The sequence below is a fragment of the Malania oleifera genome, chromosome 8 (genome assembly GCF_029873635.1).
Source record: "Malania oleifera isolate guangnan ecotype guangnan chromosome 8, ASM2987363v1, whole genome shotgun sequence".
In the NCBI taxonomy this organism is placed as follows: domain Eukaryota; kingdom Viridiplantae; phylum Streptophyta; class Magnoliopsida; order Santalales; family Ximeniaceae; genus Malania; species Malania oleifera.
Window position 1 is genome coordinate 42,293,296 of NC_080424.1, and position 26,721 is coordinate 42,320,016.

General features: G+C 38.8%; 1 protein-coding gene and 1 non-coding gene across 4 annotated transcripts in view; both read left to right on the plus strand.

Annotated features, from left to right (window-relative positions):
• LOC131162484 (phospholipase SGR2) overlaps positions 1 to 26,721 on the plus strand; it is a 120,859-nt gene that overhangs the window by 84,134 nt on the left and 10,004 nt on the right. The window contains exons 16-21 of one of the 3 annotated variants that reach the window (XR_009138831.1): positions 74 to 167; positions 326 to 388; positions 13,416 to 13,464; positions 14,402 to 14,450; positions 14,663 to 14,766; positions 17,142 to 17,174. Coding sequence is in view for 2 of the 3 variants with exons in the window: in XM_058119019.1 (XP_057975002.1) it covers positions 74 to 167; positions 326 to 388; positions 14,402 to 14,450; positions 14,663 to 14,766; positions 17,142 to 17,188 (357 nt within the window). In the remaining variant the exon portion in view is untranslated. Of the gene's footprint in view, positions 1 to 73; positions 168 to 325; positions 389 to 13,415; positions 13,465 to 14,401; positions 14,451 to 14,662; positions 14,767 to 17,141; positions 17,189 to 26,721 lie in introns of those variants that run through there. The other 2 variants (XM_058119019.1, XM_058119020.1) reach the window with 2 other exon arrangements.
• Positions 7,768 to 7,873, plus strand: LOC131163262 (small nucleolar RNA R71). Its single transcript, XR_009139034.1, has one exon. It is a non-coding gene; the product is annotated as a small nucleolar RNA R71 (small nucleolar RNA).

The window sequence follows — 26,721 nt, forward strand, 5'->3', positions numbered from 1 at the left end:
AGTTCATTTTAATATCATTGTGTATTTTGAATTCGGACTGCTTTATGTGAAGCTGTGTTAGTTTCTGATACAGAATAGAACCACTTGTTTGCAAGGAGTACATCGGAAAACGCCCTGTAATTATCCCTTACCACAAAGGTGGAAAGAGGTTGCATATTGGTTTCCAGGTTAGGGGTTTGATTACTGCTTAATTGTGGACTACATAGACAACTCTTTCTGTATTCTTCTTCTGTCTGGCACTTCATCTGCAAGGAAGAGGGGTGGGGCTGGGGGTGTGAGTGTGGGTTTGATTCATTTTAACCCTATGACATACTATGTGATGTAGGATTTTACTGAAGATCTTGCTGCACGTTCTCAGGCAATAATGGATCATCTAAACTCTGTAAGGGTGGGCCCTTTAAACTTATGCAGTTCTTTATAGATTTTCATTATCCATGATTTTCTTTTTTATTTTCCCATTTAGATTTGGAAAGTTAATTATCTTGAGAACTGATATTTAGCGATGCATGGGTTTAAATTTGTAAGTCTCTTGCAAAGTATGAAAAAGTTTTTTCATCAATTGAGGTGATAAAGGACTGCTTCTGCGGTGTTTAAACAGTTTTATAGAAGGCTCATATTGAGGAAATTAAGAGATTTTGTATTAGTTAGTTGACATTGGTTTATTTCATAATTTTTTTGTTACTTTAGGTTCTTTTATAACTTTTGATTGTTTTGGGGTTATTTTGTAGTAGTGATAGTTTTATGCGCATAGGGTTTCTTTAGTTGACGATACAGGCTCATGATGTGGGAATTTAATTTTTGATGATTGACTCCAACATTACACACACTCTCCCCTCTTCATGTCTTTGTCTGCTTCTCATGCTTGTTTTTCTATTTTCCCTCCTCATTCCTCTTCTTCTTTTCTTTTTCTTTCTCCTTCCTCTTCTCTTCTCTGTTTATTCTTTACTCTCTCTAATCAATTTCTCCATCCGTTCTCTTTCTCTGTTTTATCCTACACTTCTACATCCAATGTTTCTCGAAAAATATGGTTTCGCTTTGCCTTCTCAAATTTATTTATTTGTCCCCTGAAACTACATTCATATTCCTAACCATCTAATCCTAGCTAACAAATAACTTGTAGACTTTGATAACTTCATTTGTACCCTTTCACATAATAAAATAAAATGGAAAGGGATTTGAGAACTTTGTATTGCATTTGAAAACTTTGAGTGCATATATACTTGCTTCATAGAGGCATCTTGAATAGCTCTTGAGTAGATAGAAGCGGCCATTGGTAGGCTTGACAAGGCTTGGGCCCTTAACTACTAAAAATAATATTTATAAAACCTAACTATTCCCAAGTTTAGTAGAAAGTGGGTAAGTCAGGTGTCAATCCACAGGGATTTCTCAATCAGTTTATTAATGCCTTGTATAGAAAGAAAGATAAAAAAATGATATTTTGCAATGAGTGAAATCTAACCAACTACAGGAAAGCAAGTAAAAACTATATTACCCTACTCCTACAAAGCAGTGCTGAGACTATGAATCAGGTGCGAGACATCTTGCCTCTAACTACGTCAACCATGAATACATAAGGGTACTAACCTGAGCCGTCTTAGGCCAAAGCGGGAGAGGGTCGTTCGAGGGCACAGGGTAGCAAGGGTGCATGAACCGTCCGGAGCACGGTCGGGAATCGGAGTACACCCTGTCTCAACGATCACGAACACCTCTGCGTATCCGTAGCTAACTACTTATCTTGACTGAAACAATAGTAGCTCTATTCCTTACTGCAGCCTTTCATCATTCATCAAAGCAATAAATCAAAAGCGATAAAGGAAAGCATGTAAAAGAAAGCGGTAAAGAGAAAGCAAGTAAAAGATCGATTCTTTATATTCAGTACATTTGTCACCAACGCCAGAAGGAATGAGAGAATGATCATGTAATATACACGGAGATTACACAAACGCCGCCGGTTGTCACAGGCCGTCGGACACTTCGTGCACACACCGAAACAGGAATTGAAATCTACTCTACTCCTACTCTAACTTCGCTCTCAATGACGTCTTAGGTCTCTCACTAACTTAAGAGAGGCCGAAAGGGAACCCAGAGCTCGTGTTCCTAGCGAATACTTATAGGCTCTAGGGTTTACAAAGTTTTTTTGACAGTTTAGTTAAGTCTGCAGCAAATCTCGCATAGAAGATCATCGCTGTCGACCAAGTCGCCCCTATGCTTTCCTTGGTCGTGCCCTGGTCGATTCTCCCGGGAAAATAGGGATTTAAATCTTCAACATTGTTCACTCAGTCGCGCCATGAGGTCTTGCTAGTCGAGTTGATGATCGAGGCTTGCAGGATCTCGATCTTCAGGGAATCTTAGGCAGTCGACATAGTCGCCCTTCATGGTCTCTCCGGTCGAACACTCCGTCGAGGCTCTCGATAATTTTGATCTCAGTTCTGGTTCAGTATCTCGACGTGGTCGCCCTTGAGAGTCACTTGGTCGAGGACTTGGTCGATCCGTGCAACAATTCTTCCTCAGTCTGAACTTGGGAACCTACGAGTAAAGACTTAGTCGCCCCTTATGCTGCTTGTCGCACCACTTGGTCGAGTAAGGCCTTATTGTACGTTGATGATTTGGAGTTTCAGGAGTTTGGCTGAGTATCTGATTTGAGCTTTGTGTGTCTCTAAATTCTCCCCTAGCTTCTTGCACGTCCAATTCCTCGGTCTTAACCTGTTTTTTTTGAAAAGACAAACAAACCTTACATAGCTCTGAACAATGATAACTCTGGGAAAATGCATAATAAAATGAGGATAAACAAAGGTAAATAAGGGTCTAAAATCATGCATTTTAGGGACTCATCACAACCCCCAACTTACACTTTGCTAGTCCTCGAGCAAAGCAAAGACTAAGAAAACTACCAAATCCTATCTACCTCCTCTTTCGCGGGAAAGATAGTTGCATTTACCATATGCAACAAGGCTTAGGTTGATCCCAGTGGACGAGTTCTAGTGTCGTGAGGGTTTCCAGAGCGATACCCACAAACACCAGCTCAGTAAATCATGGAATAAAGTCACATGCAACAAAATTTATACCATTTTACATACAAGAATATATCCTGATTGCATCTAGGCCTTTTTATACATGACTCCAATATACACACACTCCGCAGCAATTGATCCATGCAAGTTTCAACAATATACAACCACTACCAACAAGCATAACTCATAGAGAATCAACCAGCAATTGCAATTCAGAGCTAATATTATCATGTAATCTCAAGTATAAATAGGTTATATCACAAGTCATGTGTAAAGTGCATGATTTGTCATACTCAGGATATCCATGGACACCTACAGAATGGTTTTCTTGACTCAGCCTCACTGGTATACTCTAAAAAATACTCAAGAAAATGGGTTCACTCATCATATGTGAGGAAGAATGTTATGATCAAACATCCCACATACTTTGAGGAACAAATGCTAATAATATGGAGTGGACTAGTCGGAATGGAATCCAGCCTATTTGTGAGGTGTTGGGTCCTTCACCCAATCATCTTCTCACCTACTCGCCACATCCTATCAAGACCACCCTAGATCAATTCATTCGTGACCCGGGTGTGAATACATTTGATGCATTGGATAGCCGAAGAATGTGGTGTCGTGTCCCTAGCTTTGACCTTTTCACATTCGATTGAAGCAGGTATTTTTTTTTTCATGTTTTTGCACTTCTATTTCTCTTTTTCTTTCTTTTGCTTATTATTTTCCTTTTCGTGGTCGACTAGGACAATCATTACACTTCTTTTGTTGTCTTCATGCCACCAATAGGAATTAAGCTCAACAGGAGTCCACAACATAAGTTTGTCTCTAGGGGTGGCTCAATCTTCATATCTTGGGTAGGCTACAAGACGTAGGTTTATATCTCCTCACTGGATGTCACCTCTAGGCTAGCAAGTGCAAAAGCAAAGACTAGTAAGCAAGGTATATCCAGAAAAAGGAGAGTTGAGTTTTAAAAACTCGGAGTTTGACGTCAAAAACTCAAAAAATGAATGAACAGGCTCAATAGTACCTCACAAGATGTCATAGTCACCATAGGTGTTCTCTCAGTGCTCTCAGGGATCACTAAGTGCCACAAACCACGTGTAAGTGTGTTCTTTGCCTCATGAAGTACCATGTGAATACAAGAGTCTACACAACAGTATTAACACAAATGAATCACTAGTCGTCCCTCCTAGAGTAGTAGCATATCAGTAAATAGGCTATGTCTTGTGAAACTACGCATAAATGGCTCGCTACTTTGTTAGTGAGCATAATAAAATCATATAAATGAAAAGCCTATGCATGTAACATCTAGGTTATATGGTTGTATGTAAAGGGTATAATAGATGTTAGCATGGCATGAATTAAGTTTTGCTGACCAAGAAAATTTTTAATTTTGTCATTTTTGTGCATGAAATGTGCTATGCAGTGGTTTCCTGGTGTGTATGGGAGGAAATTCTGTAAGCACTTTATGTACCTGCATCAAATATATGGAAACTAGTAACAACATGTATGCGAGAAGACACTATAGCATAATAGACATGTAGAGCATCCAAAAACACCATGTATATTTCATTCATGTCAAAAGGCAGTACAATCAGTTAGGAGCAGTGCAAGTAGCTGGACTGCCAATCAAAAAGATGGTGTAAGGAAAGAAAAGAAAAGAAAAACGAGCAAAAGAGTGTCGTAGAAGCACAATTCACGAATCAAGAGCAAGCAAAATGACTCTATAGATCGGAGTTGGAGTCAGAATCTGAATCGGATGAAAATAGCAACGGTTTAGCTAATGCGGCGTCATGGGCTGGCGCTGTTTCTCTCAGGTACCGAAGCCGATTGGGGGAAAGAGGAGGACCTGGGCGACGCGGCTGGAGAACACGGAGTGGCATTAGCTGGTCAGGCAGAGTAACTGGTGGGAGTGACTGATAAGATAGGAAGGGATATGGCAGCGGTTGTAGGTCAGGCTTGGGTGATGGAAGTTGGGCAATAGGAGGTGGCGCAGAAGAATGCGGCGGTCGCAACTGTGAGTCTGTAGTCGGTACCTATGGCATCCTCAAGGACTCTGCTGAACTCCCTAGGCGTGGGGCCGATCCCCGTCTTGAGAGGTGTCTTATCTATATGCGTGGAGCCCTTATTGCCCTTGAAGTCGGCCGACCCATTGTCGAAGAACCCTGTCTTGGTAGGACCCGAAGCAGCAGAAGTTTAGCAGCAGGTTGAGACAAGTCCGGAGATGAGTCTTGGGATGATTCTTGCCCCGAGATAGGTGGAGAAGACATTTTTGAAGACACACGACAAAGGAATGGCTACCTGAGCTAGATACGGTGTTGCGGGGCCCTGGTGACGGAGAGGGGCGACGACAATCGCCCAAGTCGCAACAACTGGCGGGAGTTGAAGAGTTGGGTGTGACACCAGATTTTAAATGAGTTCTGACCGTCCCGACCAGGTCGCACCAGCTCTTGTGTTGGTTGCACTCCTAATTTTTGAACAATTGGCTATTAACTGGCGACTAGGTCGTGTGCCAACTCAGTGCTAGCTGCGATCTTGGTCAAACCTCTCGGTAATTTCAAATTTTAGAACAGGGCAGGGGTTGGACCAAGTCGCCCATATTGTGTAGGTTGCCCTTCTAGTTACGCCCCCAACTTTTCCTAAAGCTTACTCTCAAGAGTCTAAACCCTATTAACCCTACAATGTACACTCTAAGGATACAAAAAGGAAAGAAAATTCTCAGGTTGCTTCCCAGAAGCGCTAAGTCGAACTCAACTTGATTCAAAGGGGAAGTTGTCCTCTCCTCTATCCTCGCCATCTCCTTTTTTTCGTACCTCCAACTTTTCTTCTAGCCTGGAGTCTGAACATTGAATTACGGAAGATCGCCTATACGAGTCCTTTAGGTTAGAAGTGGGGAGGCTTTTAGGTTGAAGTGTATCATCCAAAGGGTCCCCCCACTGAATTGAAGGGTCCATTTCCCCAACATTTATATTGATTGAGTCAGTATCCTCAGCTTGGACGACCATTAATAGGTATTGGGGAGCATGAAATACATTTAGCCGAAGTTGCTTATGGCCCAAAAAGATATCCATAATCCCTGCCCTGCATTGAATATAGGCGTTAGCCGTGGCTAAGAATGGTCGTCCCAGAAGGACAAAGATCGGATTTGTGGAAAGCTTCATATCTAATATGATGTAATCGACAAGGTAATGGAATTCTCTCACTTTGACCACCACATCTTCTATCACACCCCAGGATTTCTTAAGGGATCGATCAGCAAGACTCACTGTGATCGGAGTGGGTTGTAGCTTCCTAAGGTTATGTTGTTGGTAGGTCGAGTATGGAAGGATGTTCACACTCGCCCCTAAATCTAAAAGAGCCCTATCAATAGTATGATTGCCGATCACACAAGAAATGGTTGGTGTACCGAGGTCTTTTAGTTTAGGAGGAAGGCCTGTGCTCGGCCAACCTCACTTGTTCATTCATAGATCCCTTTGATTCATTTTGTAACCTATATAGGTCCTTGATGGTTTTTGCTTTCCTAGGTGTTCTCATCATCGCATCCAAGAGTGCTTGTTGGCCTAAAGCCGTCTAAATGCGTCCAAAATGGACTCAACTGTGGTCTCCTTCTTAGCTGAATAGGGCATAGGAAGAAATGTGGGGCATGGTGCTGAAGAGACATGAAAGGCCCTATGAGGGGCATAATGTGGCTTGGTCCCTCCAGCAACAGTTGAGAAAATAGAGAGGTTATGTTTTAAACTATAAGGAGATAGGGTACAAGAATCAACATTGGGTGTGACCCTCTCCTCTTCCTCGTTCTCCCCCTCCCTCAGTTGCTCCTTGGCTCGTTTATCTATCATCCCCGCCACTTTGGCGAGTGGTCACCGCCTGGGCTTGCTCGGGATATGATGAGGGGCCAGCGTCCGGTTCACATTCCACCTCATATTGTCCCTTGGAATTCACTAGAGGCTGACTCGGTAATTTTCCCTCATCTCTTTAACTCAAAGTGGCATCTAGTTGCCCCATGGTGGCTTCTAGCTTTGTTATGGATTGGGAGTGAGAGGGAAGGAGTTGTTGATCTACTTGGCGGTTAGCTTCAATCCGCTTGAGGGTTTTTAGCACCGTCTCCTGAAAAGAATCATAATTGGGCTAAGGAGAAGGTGGCTGCTGAAACAATAAGGGCTTGGGGGTGGATGTAGGATGATTCTGAGAGTTATTGTATGGCCGAAAAGGTTGAGCATCTGGGGCTTGTGGAGGTCTTTAGGCTTGAAAACCCGGAGCTTGCTGCCTCCAGGAGAAGTTAGGGTGTTGTCTCCACCCAGGTTTGTATGTGTTGGAATAGGGGTCGTTTGACGGCCTATCATGCCAATTGTGGGTGGCTTTCACTTCCTCATGCTGGGAAGGCGTGTGTGGGCAATTATAGCATGTATGGGAAGGATCAAAGTAGATTGCACAAACCTCTGAACACGCCATTGTATGCGATTGCGGTCCTAAGGACAAGCATTGATCTAACTTTTTGGATATGGAGTGCAGGGTAGGGCCTAGGTCATGGTTTGCTACCAACTCGTAAACTTCCTTAGGTTTAGAAGTGGATGGGTTGGGGGGTCTACGAGCAGTAACCATATGTTGCTGAGAATTCTCAGCTAGGTTTCCAAAGAGAATCCATGCCTCATTCTTGTGCTTTGTGAGGAAAGTACCTCCGCACGAGGCATCAACCATGGACCTATCTCTCTCAGCTAATCCTTCGTAAAATGTTTGTACAAATTGCCATGTGGGAACCTGATGATGTGGACATTTACGAAGTAGGTCCTTGAAACGCTCTCATGTCTCAAAGAAAAGTTCCCCATCCGTTTGTGTAAAACTTGTGATTGCCCTTCGCAGCTGGTTAGTCTTCCCAATTGGGAAGTACTTTTTCAAGAATTCATGTTGCATGGTGGCTCAGTTGGTCACCAAGTTTGGCTCTAAGGACGTCAGCCAATATTTGGCCTTATCCTTAAGAGAGAATGGAAAAAGGCTAACGCGAAGGGTGTCATCACTAAAATTAGGTATATGGATGGTGGAACAGATCTCCAAGAACTCATATAGATGCTGATAAGGATTTTCAGTGGAGTTCCTTTTAAAGGTGGGCTGCATTGAGATGATCGAACTCTTAATCTCAAATTGTGCCGCCTGAACATTCGAGAACTGGATGCAAGATGGCGAGGTGCATGCATTAGGCACAAAGTAGTCCCTAAGAGGCTGAAGGGGTTGCTCTCCTACCACAAGTAGGTAGGAATCTCGGGGTTCCAGGATTTGTTTAGCGGGAATTGGTGGGTTATTTTCGGCCATAGCTTTTAGTTCAGACGACTCAACTTTCTCTGGATTAGAGATAGGTTTCCTAAGGGACCTACGAGATTTTTCAATCTCGGGATCTATGGGAACTATCTCAGGTTTTGAGGAACGCAGATCAAACATACACACTTTAAGCACAGAGATTCAAACTTCAATATGTAACCGATAAAATATAAAAGCAAAAATATATGCAGACAAAGCAAAAATATCCTAAAAGAGAAATTGGCTAACAACCGTACCCTAGTCCCCGGCAACGGCGCCAAAATTTGGTAGGCTTGCCAAGGCTTGGGTCCTTAACTACCAAAAATAATATTTATAAAACCTAACTATTCCCAAGTTTAGTAGAAAGTGGGGAAGTTGGGTGTCGATCCACAGGGACTAAACCGTGCAGTTGTAAACCTTTTCTCAATCAGTTTATTAATGCCTTGTATAAAAAGAAAGATAAAAAGATGATATTTTGCAATGGGTGAAATCTACCCAATTACAGGAAAGCAAGTAAAAACTATATTACCCTACTCCTACAAAGTAGTGCTGAGATCATGAATCAGGTGCTGGACTTCTTGCCTTTGGCTACGTTTAACCAGGAATACATAAGAGCACTAACCTGAGCCATCTCAGGCCAAAGCGGGAGGGGGTTGTTCGAGGGCACAGGGTAGCAAGGGTGCATCAACCGTCTAGAGCACGGTCGGTAATCGGAGTATACCTTGTCTCAACGATCACGAACACCCATGCATATCCGTAGCCAACTACTTATCCTGATTGAAACAATGGTAGTGTTATTCCTTACTGCAGCCTCTCATCATTCATCAAAGCAATAAATTAAAAGTGGTAAAGGAAAGCATGTAAAAGAAGGCGGTAAAGAGAAAGCAAGTAAAAGATCGATTCTTTGTATTCAGTATGTCTGTCACCAATGCAAGAAGGAATGAGAGAATGATCATGTAATATACACGGAGATTACACAAACGCCGCCGGTTGTCACAGGCCATTGGACACTTTGTGCACACACCGAACTAGGAATTGAAATCTACTCTAATCCTACTCTAACTTCGCTCTCAATGACGTCTTAGGTCTCTCACTAACCTAAGAGAGGCCAAAAGGGAACCCAGAGCTCGTGTTCATAGAGAATACTTTTAGGTTTTTGGGTTTTCAAAGTTTGTTTGATAGTTGAGGAAAAGTTTGCAGCAAATCTCGCATAGAAGATCGTCACTGTCGACCAAGTTGTCCCTGTGCTTTCCTTGACTGCGCCTTGGTCGATTCTCCCGGGAAAACAGGGATTTGAATCTTCAGCATCGTCGACTCAGTTGCGCCACGAGGTCTTGCTAGTCGAGTTGACGGTCGAGGCTTGCAAGATCTCAATCTTCAGGGAATCTCAAGCACTCGACATAGTCGCCCTTCATGGTCTCTCTAGTCGAACACTTCGTCGAGGCTCTTGGTAATTCTGATCTCAGTTCTTGTTCAGTATCTTGACGTGGTCACCTTGGAGAGTCACTTGGTCGAGGACCTGGTCGATCTGTGTAGCAATTTTTCCTCAGTCTAAACCTGGGAACCTGCGAATAAAGACTTAGTTGCCCCTTATGTTGCTTGTCGCACCACTTAATCGAGCAAGGCCTTATTGCCCGTTGATGATTTGGAGTTTTAGGAGTTTGGTTGAGTATCTGATTTGAGCTTTGTGTGTCTCCAAATTCTCCCTTAGCTTCTCGTACGTCTTATTCCTCGGTCTTAACCTGTTTTTTCTGGAAAGACAAACAAACCTTGCATAACTTTGAACAATGATAACTCTAGGTAAATGCATAATAAAATGAGGATGAACAAAGGTAAATGAGGGTCTAAAGTCATGCATTTAAGAGACTCATCAGCCATCTGACAAGCCTCTCTTATTCTATCACTCATTCTATTCTCTTTACTTCCATTTTGTCTATCTATGCCTAATCTCCATGCACCTCAATTCTAATGTGAAGGGGTTTGTTCTAAAGTTGAAGAACAACCCAAAAGCTTAAGCTTTAGGTAAACCAGTGACATCAGAGAGGAGAGTGAAGAGATTAAGTGGAGGGGGACACTTTGGTGCTTGACCTATGCCACCCTTGGAATTCAGTTGGTACTGGAAGATATAGTGGAGGGAGAGCTATTGGCTAGGCGAGTCTCTCTTCAAAGCAAAGAAAAGGAAGATGACTCTTGCTTTGTTCCATATTTTTGGAAGAAATACGAAGGACTTTGAAGGGCTTGGTTCTTCTTTAAAATCCTAAAGGAAAACTAGTTCCTTATTACGCATTTTTGGTTGAAGGTCTATTTTCTATTGGTACTGGTTCTTTTCTATTACTTGTGGGTAGCTTTTTGATAGATAAGTCTCTAGTTGTAGCTTTTTGCAAGGATGAAATCTCATTTGGAGCCCTTTCAATTAACAGACCCATGTGCACACAGTTGTGTGTGTGTATACTGTCATTGTCGTACATGCATGATGCACATGGTTTAGGTGTCGCGTAATATGCCTTCATTTATTGGCCAAATTTACAGTTTTCCTCAATGTAAGTTGTTTTATGGTTTGTATGTATTTGTATTGATGCCTTGAATTTGAATTTTTAATATTTAGATTATTGTATATTGGTAGATTGTATTCGCTCATTTACAAGTTTATTTATTTATTTATTTATTTATTTTGTATAAATTTTTTGATTAACATGTGAAGTGCTGGTTTTCAATTTATTTGTTTGGATTAGTTAACTCATGGTTTTTAATCATAATCATTTTGGTTAATCCATTAAATTGTTTTGGCTTAGGTTTGTAATTGGGCTGAACTGAAACATTTTGTTCAGTTATATTTTGGTGCATGGTTTGATTACAGGAATCATGCTCACCCCTAGTAAACTTCTGAAGAGTTCCCATCCTGATGTGTTTGTTTTGAGGATATGCATTACTGTGCAGAATCTCTGGTTTGTCTTCAAACTTGTGCTCAAGTATGTCTTTTACATGGAGCTAAAGTGGTGTAGAAATCACATCACTAATTTTCCACTAATTGGAGGACAATTGAGTTCTGTTATAAAGCTTGTGGTTAGTATGATGTCATGTGCTCTTTAATAGTCAGTGAGTGGAAGGCACAGCAGTGGAAGTTCCTTTCCTTTAGCCAAGCCAACAAGGCCAAGTAGTTGTCGTGGAGTAGTTAGCATGTTCAATCATTCCTCTTTAAGAGTGATTTCCTTCCTCAATTTTCTAAGAGAAATCAGGTGTGAAAATGCGAGATATAGTTCCTGGAGACTAGCTTTACATTATGAAATACCACTCAGGGAGTTTGAGGGAAGAACCTAGAACCTGATCTATGGCCGAATAGCAACTCACACTTAAGCATATATCTTGCACTTCAAGAAGAACTCAAAGCGATCATAGCGCTTATTTCCAAAGGAAGCCGTTACGATTGCTTATGGGGAGGTGGGGGAGGGGAAGCGGGAGGGGAAAGGGAGCAGCTTTCTGATGACATGTGATTTTTTATGAGAATTTTTTATCACATGTTCTTGGTGGCAGAAATTTATTTTTACTTGGGATTTTCTTCCCTGGAAAGGTATGAGTAAACTAAGTTTCAGTAGCTCTTTGGACAATATGGGCCTTCTTCGTGGGGGTAGCATTTCAGAGGATCAAGGGGAAATATCATTTGGCATCTTCTGGGATGCTTTTTTTGATGAGGTGTTTCTGTAAGGCAGAAATCTTGGCTTTTTTTTTTTTTTCAGTAGGGTTCAAGGGATGTCCTCAGAATGGATTGGTGGAAACACTTAGTGGAGGGGAATTCTTATTGCCTCTGGGATTTGGTTGCTTGTGGATGTGGCATTGTGGACATTATTTTCATAGGGAAAGTAATTTTCGATAGAGAGGCTAATAAAAGTGTTAGCTCTTGTTTCACTTTAGCAAATACTATATATCTATCAGCTTTAAGGCAGTTTGGTCCCTCCCCTCTTCTTCATAAGCTGTTTAGGAGCAAGCATTTGTGACTTGGGAGAAGTTGGCTTTCTTTGGGGGCTTTTAAAAGCTCAAGGAACGTTTTATGAAAAGCCACCTGGAGCCTTTTCACCTAAAATTTTCTATTTAGGTCAATTATCACATAATACTTTCATGAGTTCATTTACCAAACAATCAATGATTACTTCTACTTATTATTAGGCACTTAAACTTTCTAGTCTTGGATAAACTTTTCATCTTCTGTTTTTCATTTGTCAGAGGGGGCCAAGTTAACCCTTGTAGTATTTTCCTAAAAGCTTTGGCTCCCCCTTTTCCCCCTTTTCCCTGGTATGTTTCCCATTAGGATGACTTTTGCTTAGAGTGCAACTTGATTTTGGTATCTCTCCCAGTTAGAATTAGGGGGCGAGCCTATAGAAGCAAACACGACCACCAATTTACACTGCATTAGCAGCAACTAGGTCTTTATCCCAACTTTTTGGGGTCAAATAGTTTGGATCTTTTTGCTCCAGTTAATTTCGTTTGAACAGTAAGTTGTATTTTATTAAATCCATCTGTCTCCAATTTATAAATACAAATGTTTCTTTTTCCTTATTTGTACAAATTCACCTTGTTTTTCATTTTTGAATGTCTTTATTAATGCCCATAATTTAAGGTTAAAACACATAAAAAAATTGAGGATTCAATGATATTATAACAGATAAAAAATTATCATCCGACATGTACGTAACTTCTTTCTCCATGACTTCCTGTATTGTTTGTCTCTGCAACCCTCTCTCCCTCTGAACCTTCTTGTTGGATTTTCAAGGTGTAAGAAGAAAAAAAAGAAGAGAGAATAAAAAAAGTTGCAAAAAGTGGTGTGGTTGTTAGTGCTTGACATACATTGTTGATACCCAACCAAATTGCCCAAGGATTTTGGTCTATTGGTGATCTTTTTTTAAAAAAAAATAATATTAGAGACATGATGGCAACTTGCAAGGAGATCATGGGTACAAGTTTGTGGCCTGCATATATTTTTTATTCATTACAAGTGATGGAGCACACATGTTGCGTATGCCCATAATAATTTAAACGTAAACAATAACAAAATTAAATTTGAGATTTACTTATATATATTTTTGAACAAAATCCAACTGTAAGTGTTGTTGTTTGCAGAATATATGTCAAGTGCATAACGATGGCCATAGTACCCTTAACATCATAGGTAATAATACTAAATAATCAATAACAGAATTCAACGCTTTTTGTTTTTGGGCATCGAAATGGCATACTAATTTCAACTTATTCATTGTTAATATTATTTAATTATTTTAATATGTAATTATTTTTTCAGATGTGAGGTTGTGTCTTGTAATTTGGCGACTTCTAGTTCAACATGTGTGCAAAGAGATTATCTTGATTCGATTACCTTTGGCAGTTTATACTTTTCTTTTTTTTGAAATTTTTATCATTATTTCCCATATGATCAATTTCAAGGCAAGATCGGGACCAATCATTTTATTGATGCTATCAGCTTGCAGAAAATTAGTTAGATTTGGTTATTTTGCATTCACATGGTTTAAGTATCATGTTTTGAGAATTATTGGTTGTTTGTTTGAACTTCATTAACTTCCCATAAAATCAGAAGTGGCTGCTTCTGTCAACATGAAAATGTGCTACTTCCAGTCTATAGGAACTTTTTATAAATATATATATATATATATATATATATATATATCTACTTGTGTGCATGCACATGAATGTGCCCTACATAAGCCAGTGCACAATCACCAGAAGTTCTCCCGTAAGTTCATGTTATAAATATAGATAATTTATGTGTGTTTGTGTTGGTATTTATAATATAATTTTGCACACAAATATATACTTTTTATAAGTTGAAGGGTTTAGTCTTTTTGAAATTATCTAATAATTCTAGGTGCCAATTATCAACAAATCGAGTGGAATTGAAATGGACAGTAGATTATCCTCTTCTTAACATTTAACCATGATGCTGAATTTATTTGAGTTTGACTTGGTGTTATTATGCTGCGCAGAAAAAGTTGTACCTACTTGACGACCTAATATCTATAATGTTTGGTTTTTTAATTGAACTTTAGAAACTATGACTATAAGTGCCCTGAATTGTTTAATGTAATGAACAGATAAAAGTTCTTACGGTGTGCCAGACAAGAAACATGGATAGCCTTGAAGGTAATAGGAACTTTCTCTATTTATTTATTTATTTATTTTTGTCTGCTTTCATTGTCCATTGATTCCTCCATATTAGATCTCCTATTTCTGACATAATTGATTACTAATATGTTCATTTTTTTGACTCCTTCTCTGTCATCTCCTGGGAAAAAAATCAATCTTTTACTCTTCTACCTCCGCAGTTTTAAATATGTTTACGTTTTATATTACAGATTCAACAGAAAATGCTCAAGAAAGAGAAGAGAGATCATATGGATCAATCATGATGGAGAGATTAACAGGAAGTGAAAATGGACGAATTGATCACATGCTTCAAGTGTGTAGTTGTAACAATTTTTTGTGCTTTACTATGTATCTAAATCCTGCCACATCTTCAGTCAAATGCATTTTATGTTATTTTTTTCTGCATGCAGACATAGTCCTTAGAGAAGTGTTTGAACTACCCTATTGTTTCTTTTCAGTTTATTTGGTAACTTTGTTTAATATCCATACCCATACGAGCTCTGCAAACTGCATGCATTTACTCTTAATCTTTTCATAGCTAGTTCAAGGTCTGGGCAAAGGAATAGGTTTGCTATAGGTAGGTGGCTGCCATTGTAAAATTTTGTCAGATAGCTAGGACATGGATCCTCAGAAAATAAATTTTGAGGGAAGTGACAGTAAAGAAAGAGGATTGCTTTAGGTAGATTTCCGGACATGGATTGCTACAAAGCACATGTTGGGAAAAATGAGACCCCAAATTATGCAGTGCTGAACCAATGAAGCATCAGGTAGTATTTTCAAGAAGTTAGTCAATTTTCACCTTCTTAGTTGCAATAATATTTATTAGTTATTGTTATTCAGGTTTCATTATTATGGTCTAACCAAGGTGTATTATTCCCTAATGAACTGATTAGTTATGAAATTCAATTATGGGCCTAGTTCCAAAGCTCAATTATGGGTCTAGTTCTAAGTTCATTTATGAGTTTTTTTTGAGTTTAGAGAATTCAAAAACAGCTCTAATTGGTAGCAATAATTTTCCTTGGCACATGTGCTCCCCAAGGTTGTCTGTACATATACTTACACACACACAACACACAAACACACACACACATCTTAGTCCAGATAGTGACAAGGGTGGTGCAGAAATTTTGCTTTCAATGTGATAATCAAGTCTGATTTGTTCATAATTTTCCTTACATCTGGATCAGTGCATTGAGGATTCATGGTATCATCCATCTTCTTGACTAGTCAGTTTCCATGCAAGAGGATCTGACCTTGCCATTGATCTATTCGGGTCCCCTGAATCTTTGTTTTTTTTTTTCCTCGTGCACGGCTCATGAATGGATTGGGATTGAGGCTTGGTTGTTTTAATCCATTCTTGATAGACTAAACCTGCACAGATTTTTATTATACTTATTTATGCTTTATATTGATTAGATTTCCTTCAGAAAACAAGTTATGATGGCAAGAGAGAGGGGTCATTGTGGAGGAATGTGCCCGTCTGAAGTGCTTTGCATCATTTAGGAAATGATCAAGATTTTGATTTTATTTTATTTTTTGATTTGGTTGTTCCATTAGAAAATTAGTTAAGTATGCTTTTCTTTAGACTATAGGAAACTAATTATCTATATATAGATGCATTGTATGCCCTTTTGGATGGTATTAAATTTTGAAAGATTGATTTGGTTATTTTATTGCAGTTTTTCATAACCGTTTGTTGCATGAGTTTTCCATTCAGCATAAAGTTAACATATCAGCATAATGCTTTCACATCCCAGAGGCATGGTTGATTAAAATGCAAGTTGTGCTCATGTGATCTGGATAGAACTATTAATGTCATATTTCAACAAACATTTTATTTAACTTTTTTTTTTTGGTAGTTTATTTATACAACCTTCATCTTATATTGTCTTATTTCCCCTTTACTAGTTTATTTTGTGTTATTTTTGAGTGTATCTACGCATACATGATAACTCAAAACAAAGAACAACTTGAGTCCAACTGTTTCAAATTTTTCTTGAGCAATTTAGGATGAAAAGTTGTCATTCTGTTGCCATTTTTAGTTTCTTTTCTTACCCTGCTAATGTCACTTTGAGAGACCCACAGAGTAAAAATCAGGTTTGGTAAATTTTTACTTCTTTTTAAGTGCCAGTAATTGGGTTGGATGTTGGATAATCAATGATGGGGCATCAAATAGAGTATCTAGAACTATGCAGCAAGGGTTAAGCTAGTGCTTATTGAACAGTTAGGACTAGAGACTGATCATGAGTAGCTCTTCTTGCTATTATTTGTATGTTTTCCTGAGTTATGAATGCTCATGAGTACCTCTCTTGCTACTAGTTTTATGTTTCCCACCCTCCTTAATTGCATGCTTATCATAAAACAAGGTACAGAATTAGTCTGATCTGGATTTTGTCTGACTTCTTGACCTCAGAAGTCAAAAGACTCAAAACAATTGGAGCAATAGCAGTTAGTGTCGGAAGTGATCTGAAACACTACAACAACAACAACAAAACCAAGCCGTAAGTCCCACTAGGTGGGATCGGCTATATTAAATCCTTGCTGTGAAACACTTTAACATTTTTTAAATTAGAGTTCTATTATTTTTAGATGGCATCTAGTCTCTATAGACACATTTAGATTTTCCCCCTTATCATGGATGCCCTGCTGCTTTTGACTACTGATGTAAGTTTTGGATTGATCATGCAGGATAAAACTTTTGAGCATGCATATATATCAGCCATTGGGTCACACACGTAAGTTCTTTTTTTTTTTTAAACTTAGAACCAAAATTTAAACTGCTTATGCTTATCTTTGGAGATGCTGCTTTTAAAAAATAATTTTTGATATATTTTTGGTAAACTGCAAGCAAGTTATTGCTGTGGAGTATGTTAACAGGAAGAGAAATGTTCAATATATTTTTAGTGTTCTTTTTTCTGTGATTACTCTAACCGTCATATGGAGCAGATAGTTCTTAGGATTGAAAATTATTTAATATCAATTAAATATAAATCAATCAATCATTTATCTTGTTTAATTTGAGAGGCTTTTTCTCCTTCTATATTATTTCTTTATTTTTATTCTTTTAGTGGGAAAAAGAGGAGACCCATTATTGGGATGCATATGCTTAACAAGTTGTAAGAATGTGGACACCTCATCTACTGACATGTTTTGTGCTTATAAATTATTTGCCGATGCTGATAGGGTTTAAATTTAACTTTTAACCACTGATAATGTCCTAAATTATAAATATCACTTATGTCCTAACCTACATTTGGTTTGCGGAATGTCTATTTTTAGGAATATATTGGTTCTAATAAAAGCTATGTTAATATTGTAAAGCAAATAACAATGTGAAACTTTTTATGACTCCATAATAAGGGATATATAAGGAATATCTATTCCCAAATTTCACCATGGAAATGTTTATTCTTTTATTTCATCTTGAATGAAATAAGGAACATACAAGGAATAGCTATTACCTACATTTCCAAAATTTCACTATATTCCTTCCTATTCCAAGGAAAAAATATTTCGTGAACCAAAAAAGCCTAAATTTGTCCCATTGCTTGTTATCCACTCATTGCTTTATGCCATTGTCCAAATGAAGGTGCAAATGTTTCTTTTAATTTTCACATTGAACTAAGGATTTATTTCTCTAAATTGAAAAGTTATCTAAATTACAGTAGCTGTGCTATCACAGATTCAAGCTAGTTTAGAGAAATTTGACTCAATAGCTTGTATATTTTTTTTTATTATTGTGTGCACCTGCTTTTTCGCATGTGTGATGTCTTGGACTTAGAGTTTTTCTTAACCAGCCCATTAAGGGTCCTAAAACTTATAATTTACGGTAGTTTGTCTTACTTTCTTCGCTCGTTATTGTCATTTGTAAATTTTTTTTTTGGTTGTGTAGAAAATCTTTGAAACTCTATAAAGATCCCTTATAACAAAACGGGGTTAGAGTTTCAAGGAGTTTGATTGATAAAATGTAGAGTTATTGTTAATTATTGAAGCCATGGTTACCTACATTCTTGTTCACCTCCTGCTTTTCTTCCTTTCTCTTTTGTACCTCTTTTATTATTTGCATAGTTGCACCTTTGTGTTCACTAATTGGTGCTATTTTTCCCCATAAATCCAAAACATTATCTTGTTCTAGCTCTCCCCTCTCCTATCTCCTCCCTTGGAGCTCTTTTTCCCTTTTCATTTTGTTTAGCTATGGGGTTTTCTAGCCATAAAGACGATTGTGTTCATCATACTGTCAGATTGAAGGGAAATTCTTAGATTTGGACTAGAGAAAGTGGGAAAGGGTGGATTCTTGTTTCTTCTAGAGAGAAACCTAGTGCATAATTGTCGGATTAGGGTTTCTGTGGAGGCAGCGAAACAGATTGTTTAAGATTGTTCTCAGTGGTTGGATGATTGATGAGTTTCTTGTGGAAACAAGATTTGGGAGGGCCAAATACTGAATGGCAATTAGGTCCAAAAAAAAAAAAAAAAAAAAAAAAATCTGCATAAGATTCTGGAAATAGAGTTGGGGTGGATCTCTTGCAGGAGGATATCATGGCTGTGAATGGAAGAATCTTGAAGAAGAGCTTCAATTTAGTAGTAACAGAGAAGTTTCTTTTATGGTGAAAGGCACAGCAAGTTGCTGTTGAATGAAGCTGTTGTCTGGAAATTTTTTCTGTCTGCTCTTTGTTGTGAAGTGATAAAGAATGTACACCAGCAGAGAATGGTGAGAGGCTAGAAGGGCTGAGGAAGTCAACTGGCTTGAGACTCAAGTGGCAAGGGTTTTGAGTGAGCTTAATCAGGGGTTGAAGATGGTTTAATCTAGGCCTAGGTCATTACAGTTGCTTAGATTTGGACTCTTTAATGAGTAAGATGGCTATTTATGGATTTATTACTTATTTAGAGAGGGCCAAAGAGCTGGTCCAGTCTGTAATTTGGGGCCTAATCTGCAGGATTTAAAAGGATGGAGAGTAAAAATGCTGATGGGGTGAAGATCCACTGTGGGGGGTTTGGAATAACCAAGGGTCATATTGCTGGACAACATGCTGGGTGGTTTAAATCAGGCCACTACTCTGATGTAATTAAGTGGACTATTGGACACGATATGTTGAGTTTGGATAATGGGGGTACGGTGCATCAATCATGGATCCACCTTGTTGCCATTCTTTCTTGCATCTCTACTGGATCCAGTTCCAAGATGAGATAAATTTTTGGTGGTGGGGGGGGGGGGGTGATTAAGGATCAGGAAGGTCGTGGTTGGAATTTCAGGAGCAAAGGTGATGTGTGGGGTATAAGGTCAATGGTAAGGGAAGTTCTTGTAAAAGATACTGGCAATAAGGTTGATGTTCATTGAATGGCTTGGAAACGGGTGTAAAATGGAAAAAGGTTGAGTCCAGGCGAGGTGATTTTGAGTAACCAAGGACTTCTGAGTACAAGTTGTGGTACCTTTTCAATGAGCAATGGTCATATTCAAGTCTAGTGAGGACGGATCTCTAGAACTTGAAGCTGAGATGGTGCAGCTGCCCTGTAGTAGTAGTGTGCAACTGACTGCTCTCTTTTTCTTTTTCTATTTTTTTTTATTTTTTATTTATTTTTGACACTGATAGATGATCAGTAACTTCACGGGTGCTGTAACCACTGGATTGGGAAGAAGAGTGGAAGTGTCCTCTAGAAGAATGAGGGCAACAAACTTTCTACAAGTGTGAGAATCATTGCACCCATAACCTTTCTAGGTTTGAGAGTACCCAACAAGACTCATTTAAAAGCATAAGGAGACAATTTGTCCTGCCCAATGTGTGGAACATGAAGAGAGCAAGTATACCTGAAAACATGACACAATGGGGTATATGGAGGTCTCCGAGTACACTGAAGAGAATGAAATCCTTCCTCCGCAACGGAGGAACATTGCGGGGCATCACATTAATTACAAGACAGGTTGTAAGGACGGAATTGATACAAAAAATTTTGGGAAGATGCATGTGAAGGCAGGGACTGTGCTATGTTGAGTAATTATCTACGTTTCCTCTTTTGTTACTCCATTTTGTTGAGAATTATGCACAAATTTTGATTAATTCTTTTATCAAGCAAAGATTGAATCTGGTTTTGAATCAGATTATAATATCAATGCTAAATTAATTTTCTTTATTTCTTGATAAACTAGGATGGATAGGGTAAGAAATTCAAGCCTATCTTTTAGCTGATATAACCAGTTATCTGAGAGTAATGATCTACAAAGGACACCAAATACTATGACCAATCAGGTTCTTGACTCTACATGGACCCACACATGTGAATGTGCAAGAGAAACCAAAGACTTACTGAGAAACTCAATTCTAGACAGAAAGGAAGATCTAATGTACTTCTCTGACTAAACACACGAAACAAGGAATAGACTTGAAAATAGGAAAAACTTGCAGCTTCTGAATAGATTGATTGTCCTGATGTGCATGACACTAATCCTAATAAACTCCATGAGAGGAAAATGAGGATGATGTATGCCACAAGCTGAAGCTACCACCATCACCATCAAAGTAATATGGTTATCCTTCTCATGTGCTCCACCAATCCTCTTCTCTGTCTGGAGGTTTTGAATAACAGATTGAGAAGGAAAGCAAGTAAGGAGCAGTTACAGGACTTCTTCAATTGACAAAAAATACAAATGCATGGGAAAATTGGGCACATACAATACATAAAGGGAACATAACTAAAAGAGAGATTGCCACAACCAGAACTGGCCTGAATGGGCCACAGTAGTACTAGTTCTAAAAGACTTGAATTTGGAGTTGCTGGGCCGTACAGGAAAGGTTATTACGCTTCTATCTGGGCACAGGATGATGCGTTTATCTCACCGCTAGAGTGACCAAGTGTGCTAGAAGTATCTGGTGTAGATTTGTCTTGAGCCACTACTACTTGATAGCCAGGCTCTCTTTGGAGAAGCCAGAAGAGAAATGAGACCCATTTTTGGTGATCTTGTTGGATTCTGGCATACACTTGTAGATGGTAAGGCTTCACAAACAAGAATCTGACCACTGATTGTTTGAAGCTCAAGACAACTCGGAGAGGAACTTGGCAGCCCAGAATTTTGCCCCTACTCTTGAAATCTTGATCATTGGAACATCAGTACTGAATGATTGGTGGATATTTAATTCCTCACATACGCCATTGAGAGTGCTATAATATTCACTCATGAGAGTACTCTCGGTCAAAATTTGAAATTTTTTTTTTGATAAAAAATGTGGGATCAATTCTTATCTAGGGAGAAGCTCTCTCAAAGATCATTCCACACAACCTTTGCTGTCCTGTGAAACAGCACGTTGGCTGCAGTTCTTGGTCCCATGCTACTCCACTACCACACTAGTCTATCATTCTCCTTCATTCCTAATTTTCGCGTCTGGAGGTGTTGGAGAATGAAGAAAACATTCTGTCTTCTCGTTTGCGGTAATGTATACTTTTGACTGCTTCAGTGCAGAATAAGTAGTTGGAGTAGCTAGCCAATATAATGGTTGTCATGTGCATGGTCTTAAATTTCCACGAAATTGTCGAAATTTCCGGTTTCCGTCATCCTTGAAAATGAAATGGCAGTCGATTTACGTCTTGCATAATTTCCATCGAAATCTCAACGAATCATTCTGAAATTTATCGAAATCTTGAAATTTCAATGAAACTTGTCGAAATTTTAACTATACAATGAAATTTCCTTGAAATTCAAATAAGAGATTTAGGAGTGAAGTGAAATTTATCTCTTAATTTATTTTATTTATTTTTATCGAAACAAAATATTATTACAAATGCTTTTGAAATTATATGAAAAAATAAACTAACAGCAGCATTTTATTTAACCATTTATGTCTAAATTAATATTATTTATATAATAAATAATATTTAAATGATTTATGAATTTCATTTGTATTAACTGAATATGTTTACTGTACATTATCTTATAAATATGTTTGATACACATGCTATATTACAACTTTTCCATCTCATACACAACATAGATGTATTTAAATTGTAATATATTAGTCCTAAAACTTACATTATTATATTTGTTAATCATTTCTAAAATTTCACAAAAATTCCATGCTTTACTACTGATTTCCGTTATTTTTTCAAATCGAAATCAAAATTTCCATCAAAATTTCTGTAGTTTTGGAGCTTCGAAATTTGAGTCGAAATCAAAATTTAAGACCTTGGTCATGTGTGCATTGACTTTATTGGTGGAAGTTTTCTGTGTATGCTGTCTAGAAAGCCCTCAATATAGCACAAACAGCACAGGCCAGACTAGGAACAGTGATGAGCAAATTTCATGGCAGCACCGAACAGCTAGCTAGCACTTTGGAGGCGTGGTAAGGTTTCAACAAGCAACCATGACCATAACTAAAGACAGATGTCACAAATCAGCAGCTACGACACTGTAAGATGGAGCATAGGCATTGAAAAACACAACAGTCAGCAAAGCCTCAGCTGCAATTACAAGCACAATTCAGTGACTGCGGGAGGTTGACTGGGCTGACAGGCAGGGAGAAAACTATGCTGGAAGTACAGAAAACCAGCCACAAGGTGCTTCTAAGACTAGTCTTGCAATCTGCAATCAGATGCAGGCAGGTACAGGAAACTGGAAAGTTGTCACTATCGGAACTCCAATGACAACAGATAAACAGGTGCAGGCAGGGAGAAACCATTTGATGACTTCATGCGACCAAACACATCCAACCAACCCAAGGATGCATCCAGCAACAACTGTCTTCTACTAATGGGATTCAACTCATTTCATATCTGCTAGATGTTATGACCACACACTACATCCAATAATGGTTGCACGTTACACAACTGGGAAAAACGGTGGCTCCAAACAACTCTGAAAAATGAGAGAGCATCTAATTTAAGAGTCAAAGGGGGAAGGCATGGGGAAGAGGAATGATCAACAATAGTGATTAACATCAACTGTGAACAGTAAGGATGAACAGTGATTGTAAAGAACAGCGAAAAACAGTGTTCAGTCACTGAAGCTTGCTCTGGCACGATGTTTTACATCTGAAATAATCCAAATGGATTAATGAAGGAATAATGAACTTGGGGTTAAAGCAATAGAAAGAAAGAGAAACGAGGGAGGGGAGGAGCAAATAGCTGGAGGATAGAATCGTATGGTCTGTTTTCTCTATGGTCAGGCCCTATTTAATCAGAAAAATACACATGAGCCACTATCTCCTTCTATGGCCTGCACTGCTATTGCCACACCACTGCAAATCCATTGTTTTCATAGTTACCTCAGTGTGTCTGTTCATATTTGTGGAGATTTTGATTAAAATGAATGACCTAATTTGAAGATAGGTCTCACCCTCTATTTATGACACAAATTAAATACATTATAATGACAATAATACCCTTACTAACTCACTAATTAACATACTAACATGCTTAATAGTAATAATACTGAAAAACATAAATGACCTTTAACACTCCCCCTCAAGTTGGAGCATCAATTTCATATACCCCTAGCTTGTTACAAATAAATTTAACACAAGCACCCTAATGCTTTGGTAAACAAATCAGTGAGCTGCGTATTGGACTTCACATAAGTAGTAGTAATGAGGTTCTACACAAGTTTCTCCTATACAAAGTGGCAATCAACTTCAATGTGCTTCGTTTGCTCATGAAAAACCGGGTTGGAGGCAATGTGAAGTGTAGCTTGATTGTCACACATCAACTTCATGAGCTGAGAATGAGAAATACCCAATTCTTCCAAAACGTTCTTCAACTAGACAAGTTCACCCGGAACACTTTGGTAAACAAGTCAGCAAGCTGCATATCATAATTCACATAAGCAGTAGTAAGGAGCTTCTGCACAAGTTTCTCCCGAACAAAGTGGTAATCAACTTCAATGTGCTTCGTTTGCTCATGAAAGACTGGGTTGGAGGCAATATGAAGAGCAACTTGATTGTCACACATCAAATTCATGGGTTGAGAATGTGAAATACCCATTTCTTTCAACATGTTCTTCAACTAGATAGGTTCTCAAGTAGTGTGAGTCATCGTTCAATATTCTGATTCAACACTTCACCTGGCCATCACAGTTTGTTTCTTAGTCTTCCAAGAAATCAAATTACTGCCAACCAAGATATAGCACCCGATTGTGGATCTTGGATCGGAAGGTGACCTAGGCCAACCTGTAAATTAGGATGATCAAGACAATGAGAAGGACTCGAACTAAATGGGGACTTAGATGGTTGGTTAGGCAAGGACAAAAATGTAGAATATGGAAGATTAGGCAAAGGAAGAGATTCATTGAGCTCAGAAGCACTTAGGGACTGGGTGTAGTTAGGCGTAGACTCAAAGAAGGTAACATCGGTAGAAACAAAGAAGCGATGCAGCACAGGACTATAACAACGATATCCCTTCTGGGTATATAAGAAAAACACATTTTATAGCATGAGGATCCAATTTATCCACCCCAGGAGTTAGTTGATGAACAAAGGACACACCCCCAAATATATGAGGAGGGAGAGAGAATAAATTTTACCCTTAATAAAAGAGGATGGCATCCTATTGATCAGATAACAAGCAGTAAGTACAACATCACTCCATAACATTTCAAGTGATTTCAAGAATATGTCTATTTTTCCTCTCTGCAACCCCATTTTGTTTAGGAGTGTGGGCACAAGATGATTGATGGACAATACCAAACTAAGTCATATAAGCAGTGAATTGTGCACGAAAATAATCTTTAGCATTATCACTTCGAAGTATTCAAATTGACAAACCTAATTGAGTATTTATTTCAGAACAAAAGGCAAAAATTAAATGAAATAACTCGAACAATCTTTTATTAAATATATCCAAATCATTCTTCAATAATCATCCACAAAGGTTACAAACTATCAGAAACCCAACAACTCTGCTAGGACCCCAAACATCATCATTAACTAACATGAAAGGGCTTGCGGCCCGTTTATTGGCTCGGAAAGTGAAAGGGAGACGATGGTGTTTTCTAAAATGACAAGATTCACAATCAAGACTAGACAAAGAACTCAAACTAGGAACAAGGCATTTTAGCTTTTCTACTAAAGGATGACCAAGACAACAATGAATTTGGAAAGTTATGGTAGCAACAGTGTAGGTGGTAGAAGGAGATAGCGGCTAGGTGATAGAGTCCACTAGCTTCATACCGTCCACCATTTGTCTTCCTTGTCTTCAAATCTTGAATAAACACGGAATCAAGGAAGAATGTCACTGAACAATTCATGGATTTAGTAATCTTGCTAATAGACATAAGATTGAAAGGAAATATGGAAATATAAAAAATCGAAGGAAGAGAAATAGAAGAATTGGGATTTACAGTCCTTATTCCATTGATTGTAGTGGTGGATCTATCAGCAAGAGTAACACAAGGTAAATTTGCAGGATATTGAAGAGTGGAGAAGAAGCTAGGTATACCTGTGATATGATCAGTGGTAGTGGATTCTATGACCCAAGGACTAGGGTGAGAAGTACTGGATGACAAACATACTGTGGGATTACCTGTTTGAGCAAGAGATGTGATAGGCAAGAGAAGCTTGTTGTGATGCTTTTGGTATTGTTGGAACTTGGAATGCTCTTCCTCTGACATGGATACAGTATGTTGCCCTCCACTTAGCCCCAAAGGTGAGGAGTGTGGTGGCTACATTGGCTGCCCCCAAAGGTGTGAAGTCGATGGTGGCTGCATTGGCAGCATGTGAAGGTCTACCATGGAGATCCCAACATTGGTCAATAGTATGATTATTCCTTCCGCAATGAGTGCCCTTGCAAGGAGTACCTTAACCTCATCCGTCTCTACCACCACGACCACTTGAACCACCTCGATAACTTTTGCGATTGTTAGGTAGAGAACTAGAATCACCCTGTGTAGCAAAGGCTGTCCTCTCAGTGCCAGATGCAAGAGTAGGAGAATGCATGCTAAAGGAAGCATGAAGGACACAAGAATAAACATCAGAAAATGATGACAGCTCGGCACTACTAAGTATCTTGGACCGGGCTACCTCGAGGCTCAAACTCAAGTCTCAAGCTTGCTAGAACACGAAAGACTGTCATTTGCTCCCTCTGCTTTTGTATCTCAATAATGTCGGCAGTTATAGGTTGCACGACGTTAGGCTTCTCATGGATACACTTCGTCTCTCCAAAATAATCTGTAGTACTCCTATCTCCATGTTGTAACTGAAAGTAATCAAGGGATAAATCATGCATATGTGTAATGTTACTAGAGTATAGAAGCTTGACACAATCCCAAATCTCCTTGTATGTATCTAGATGC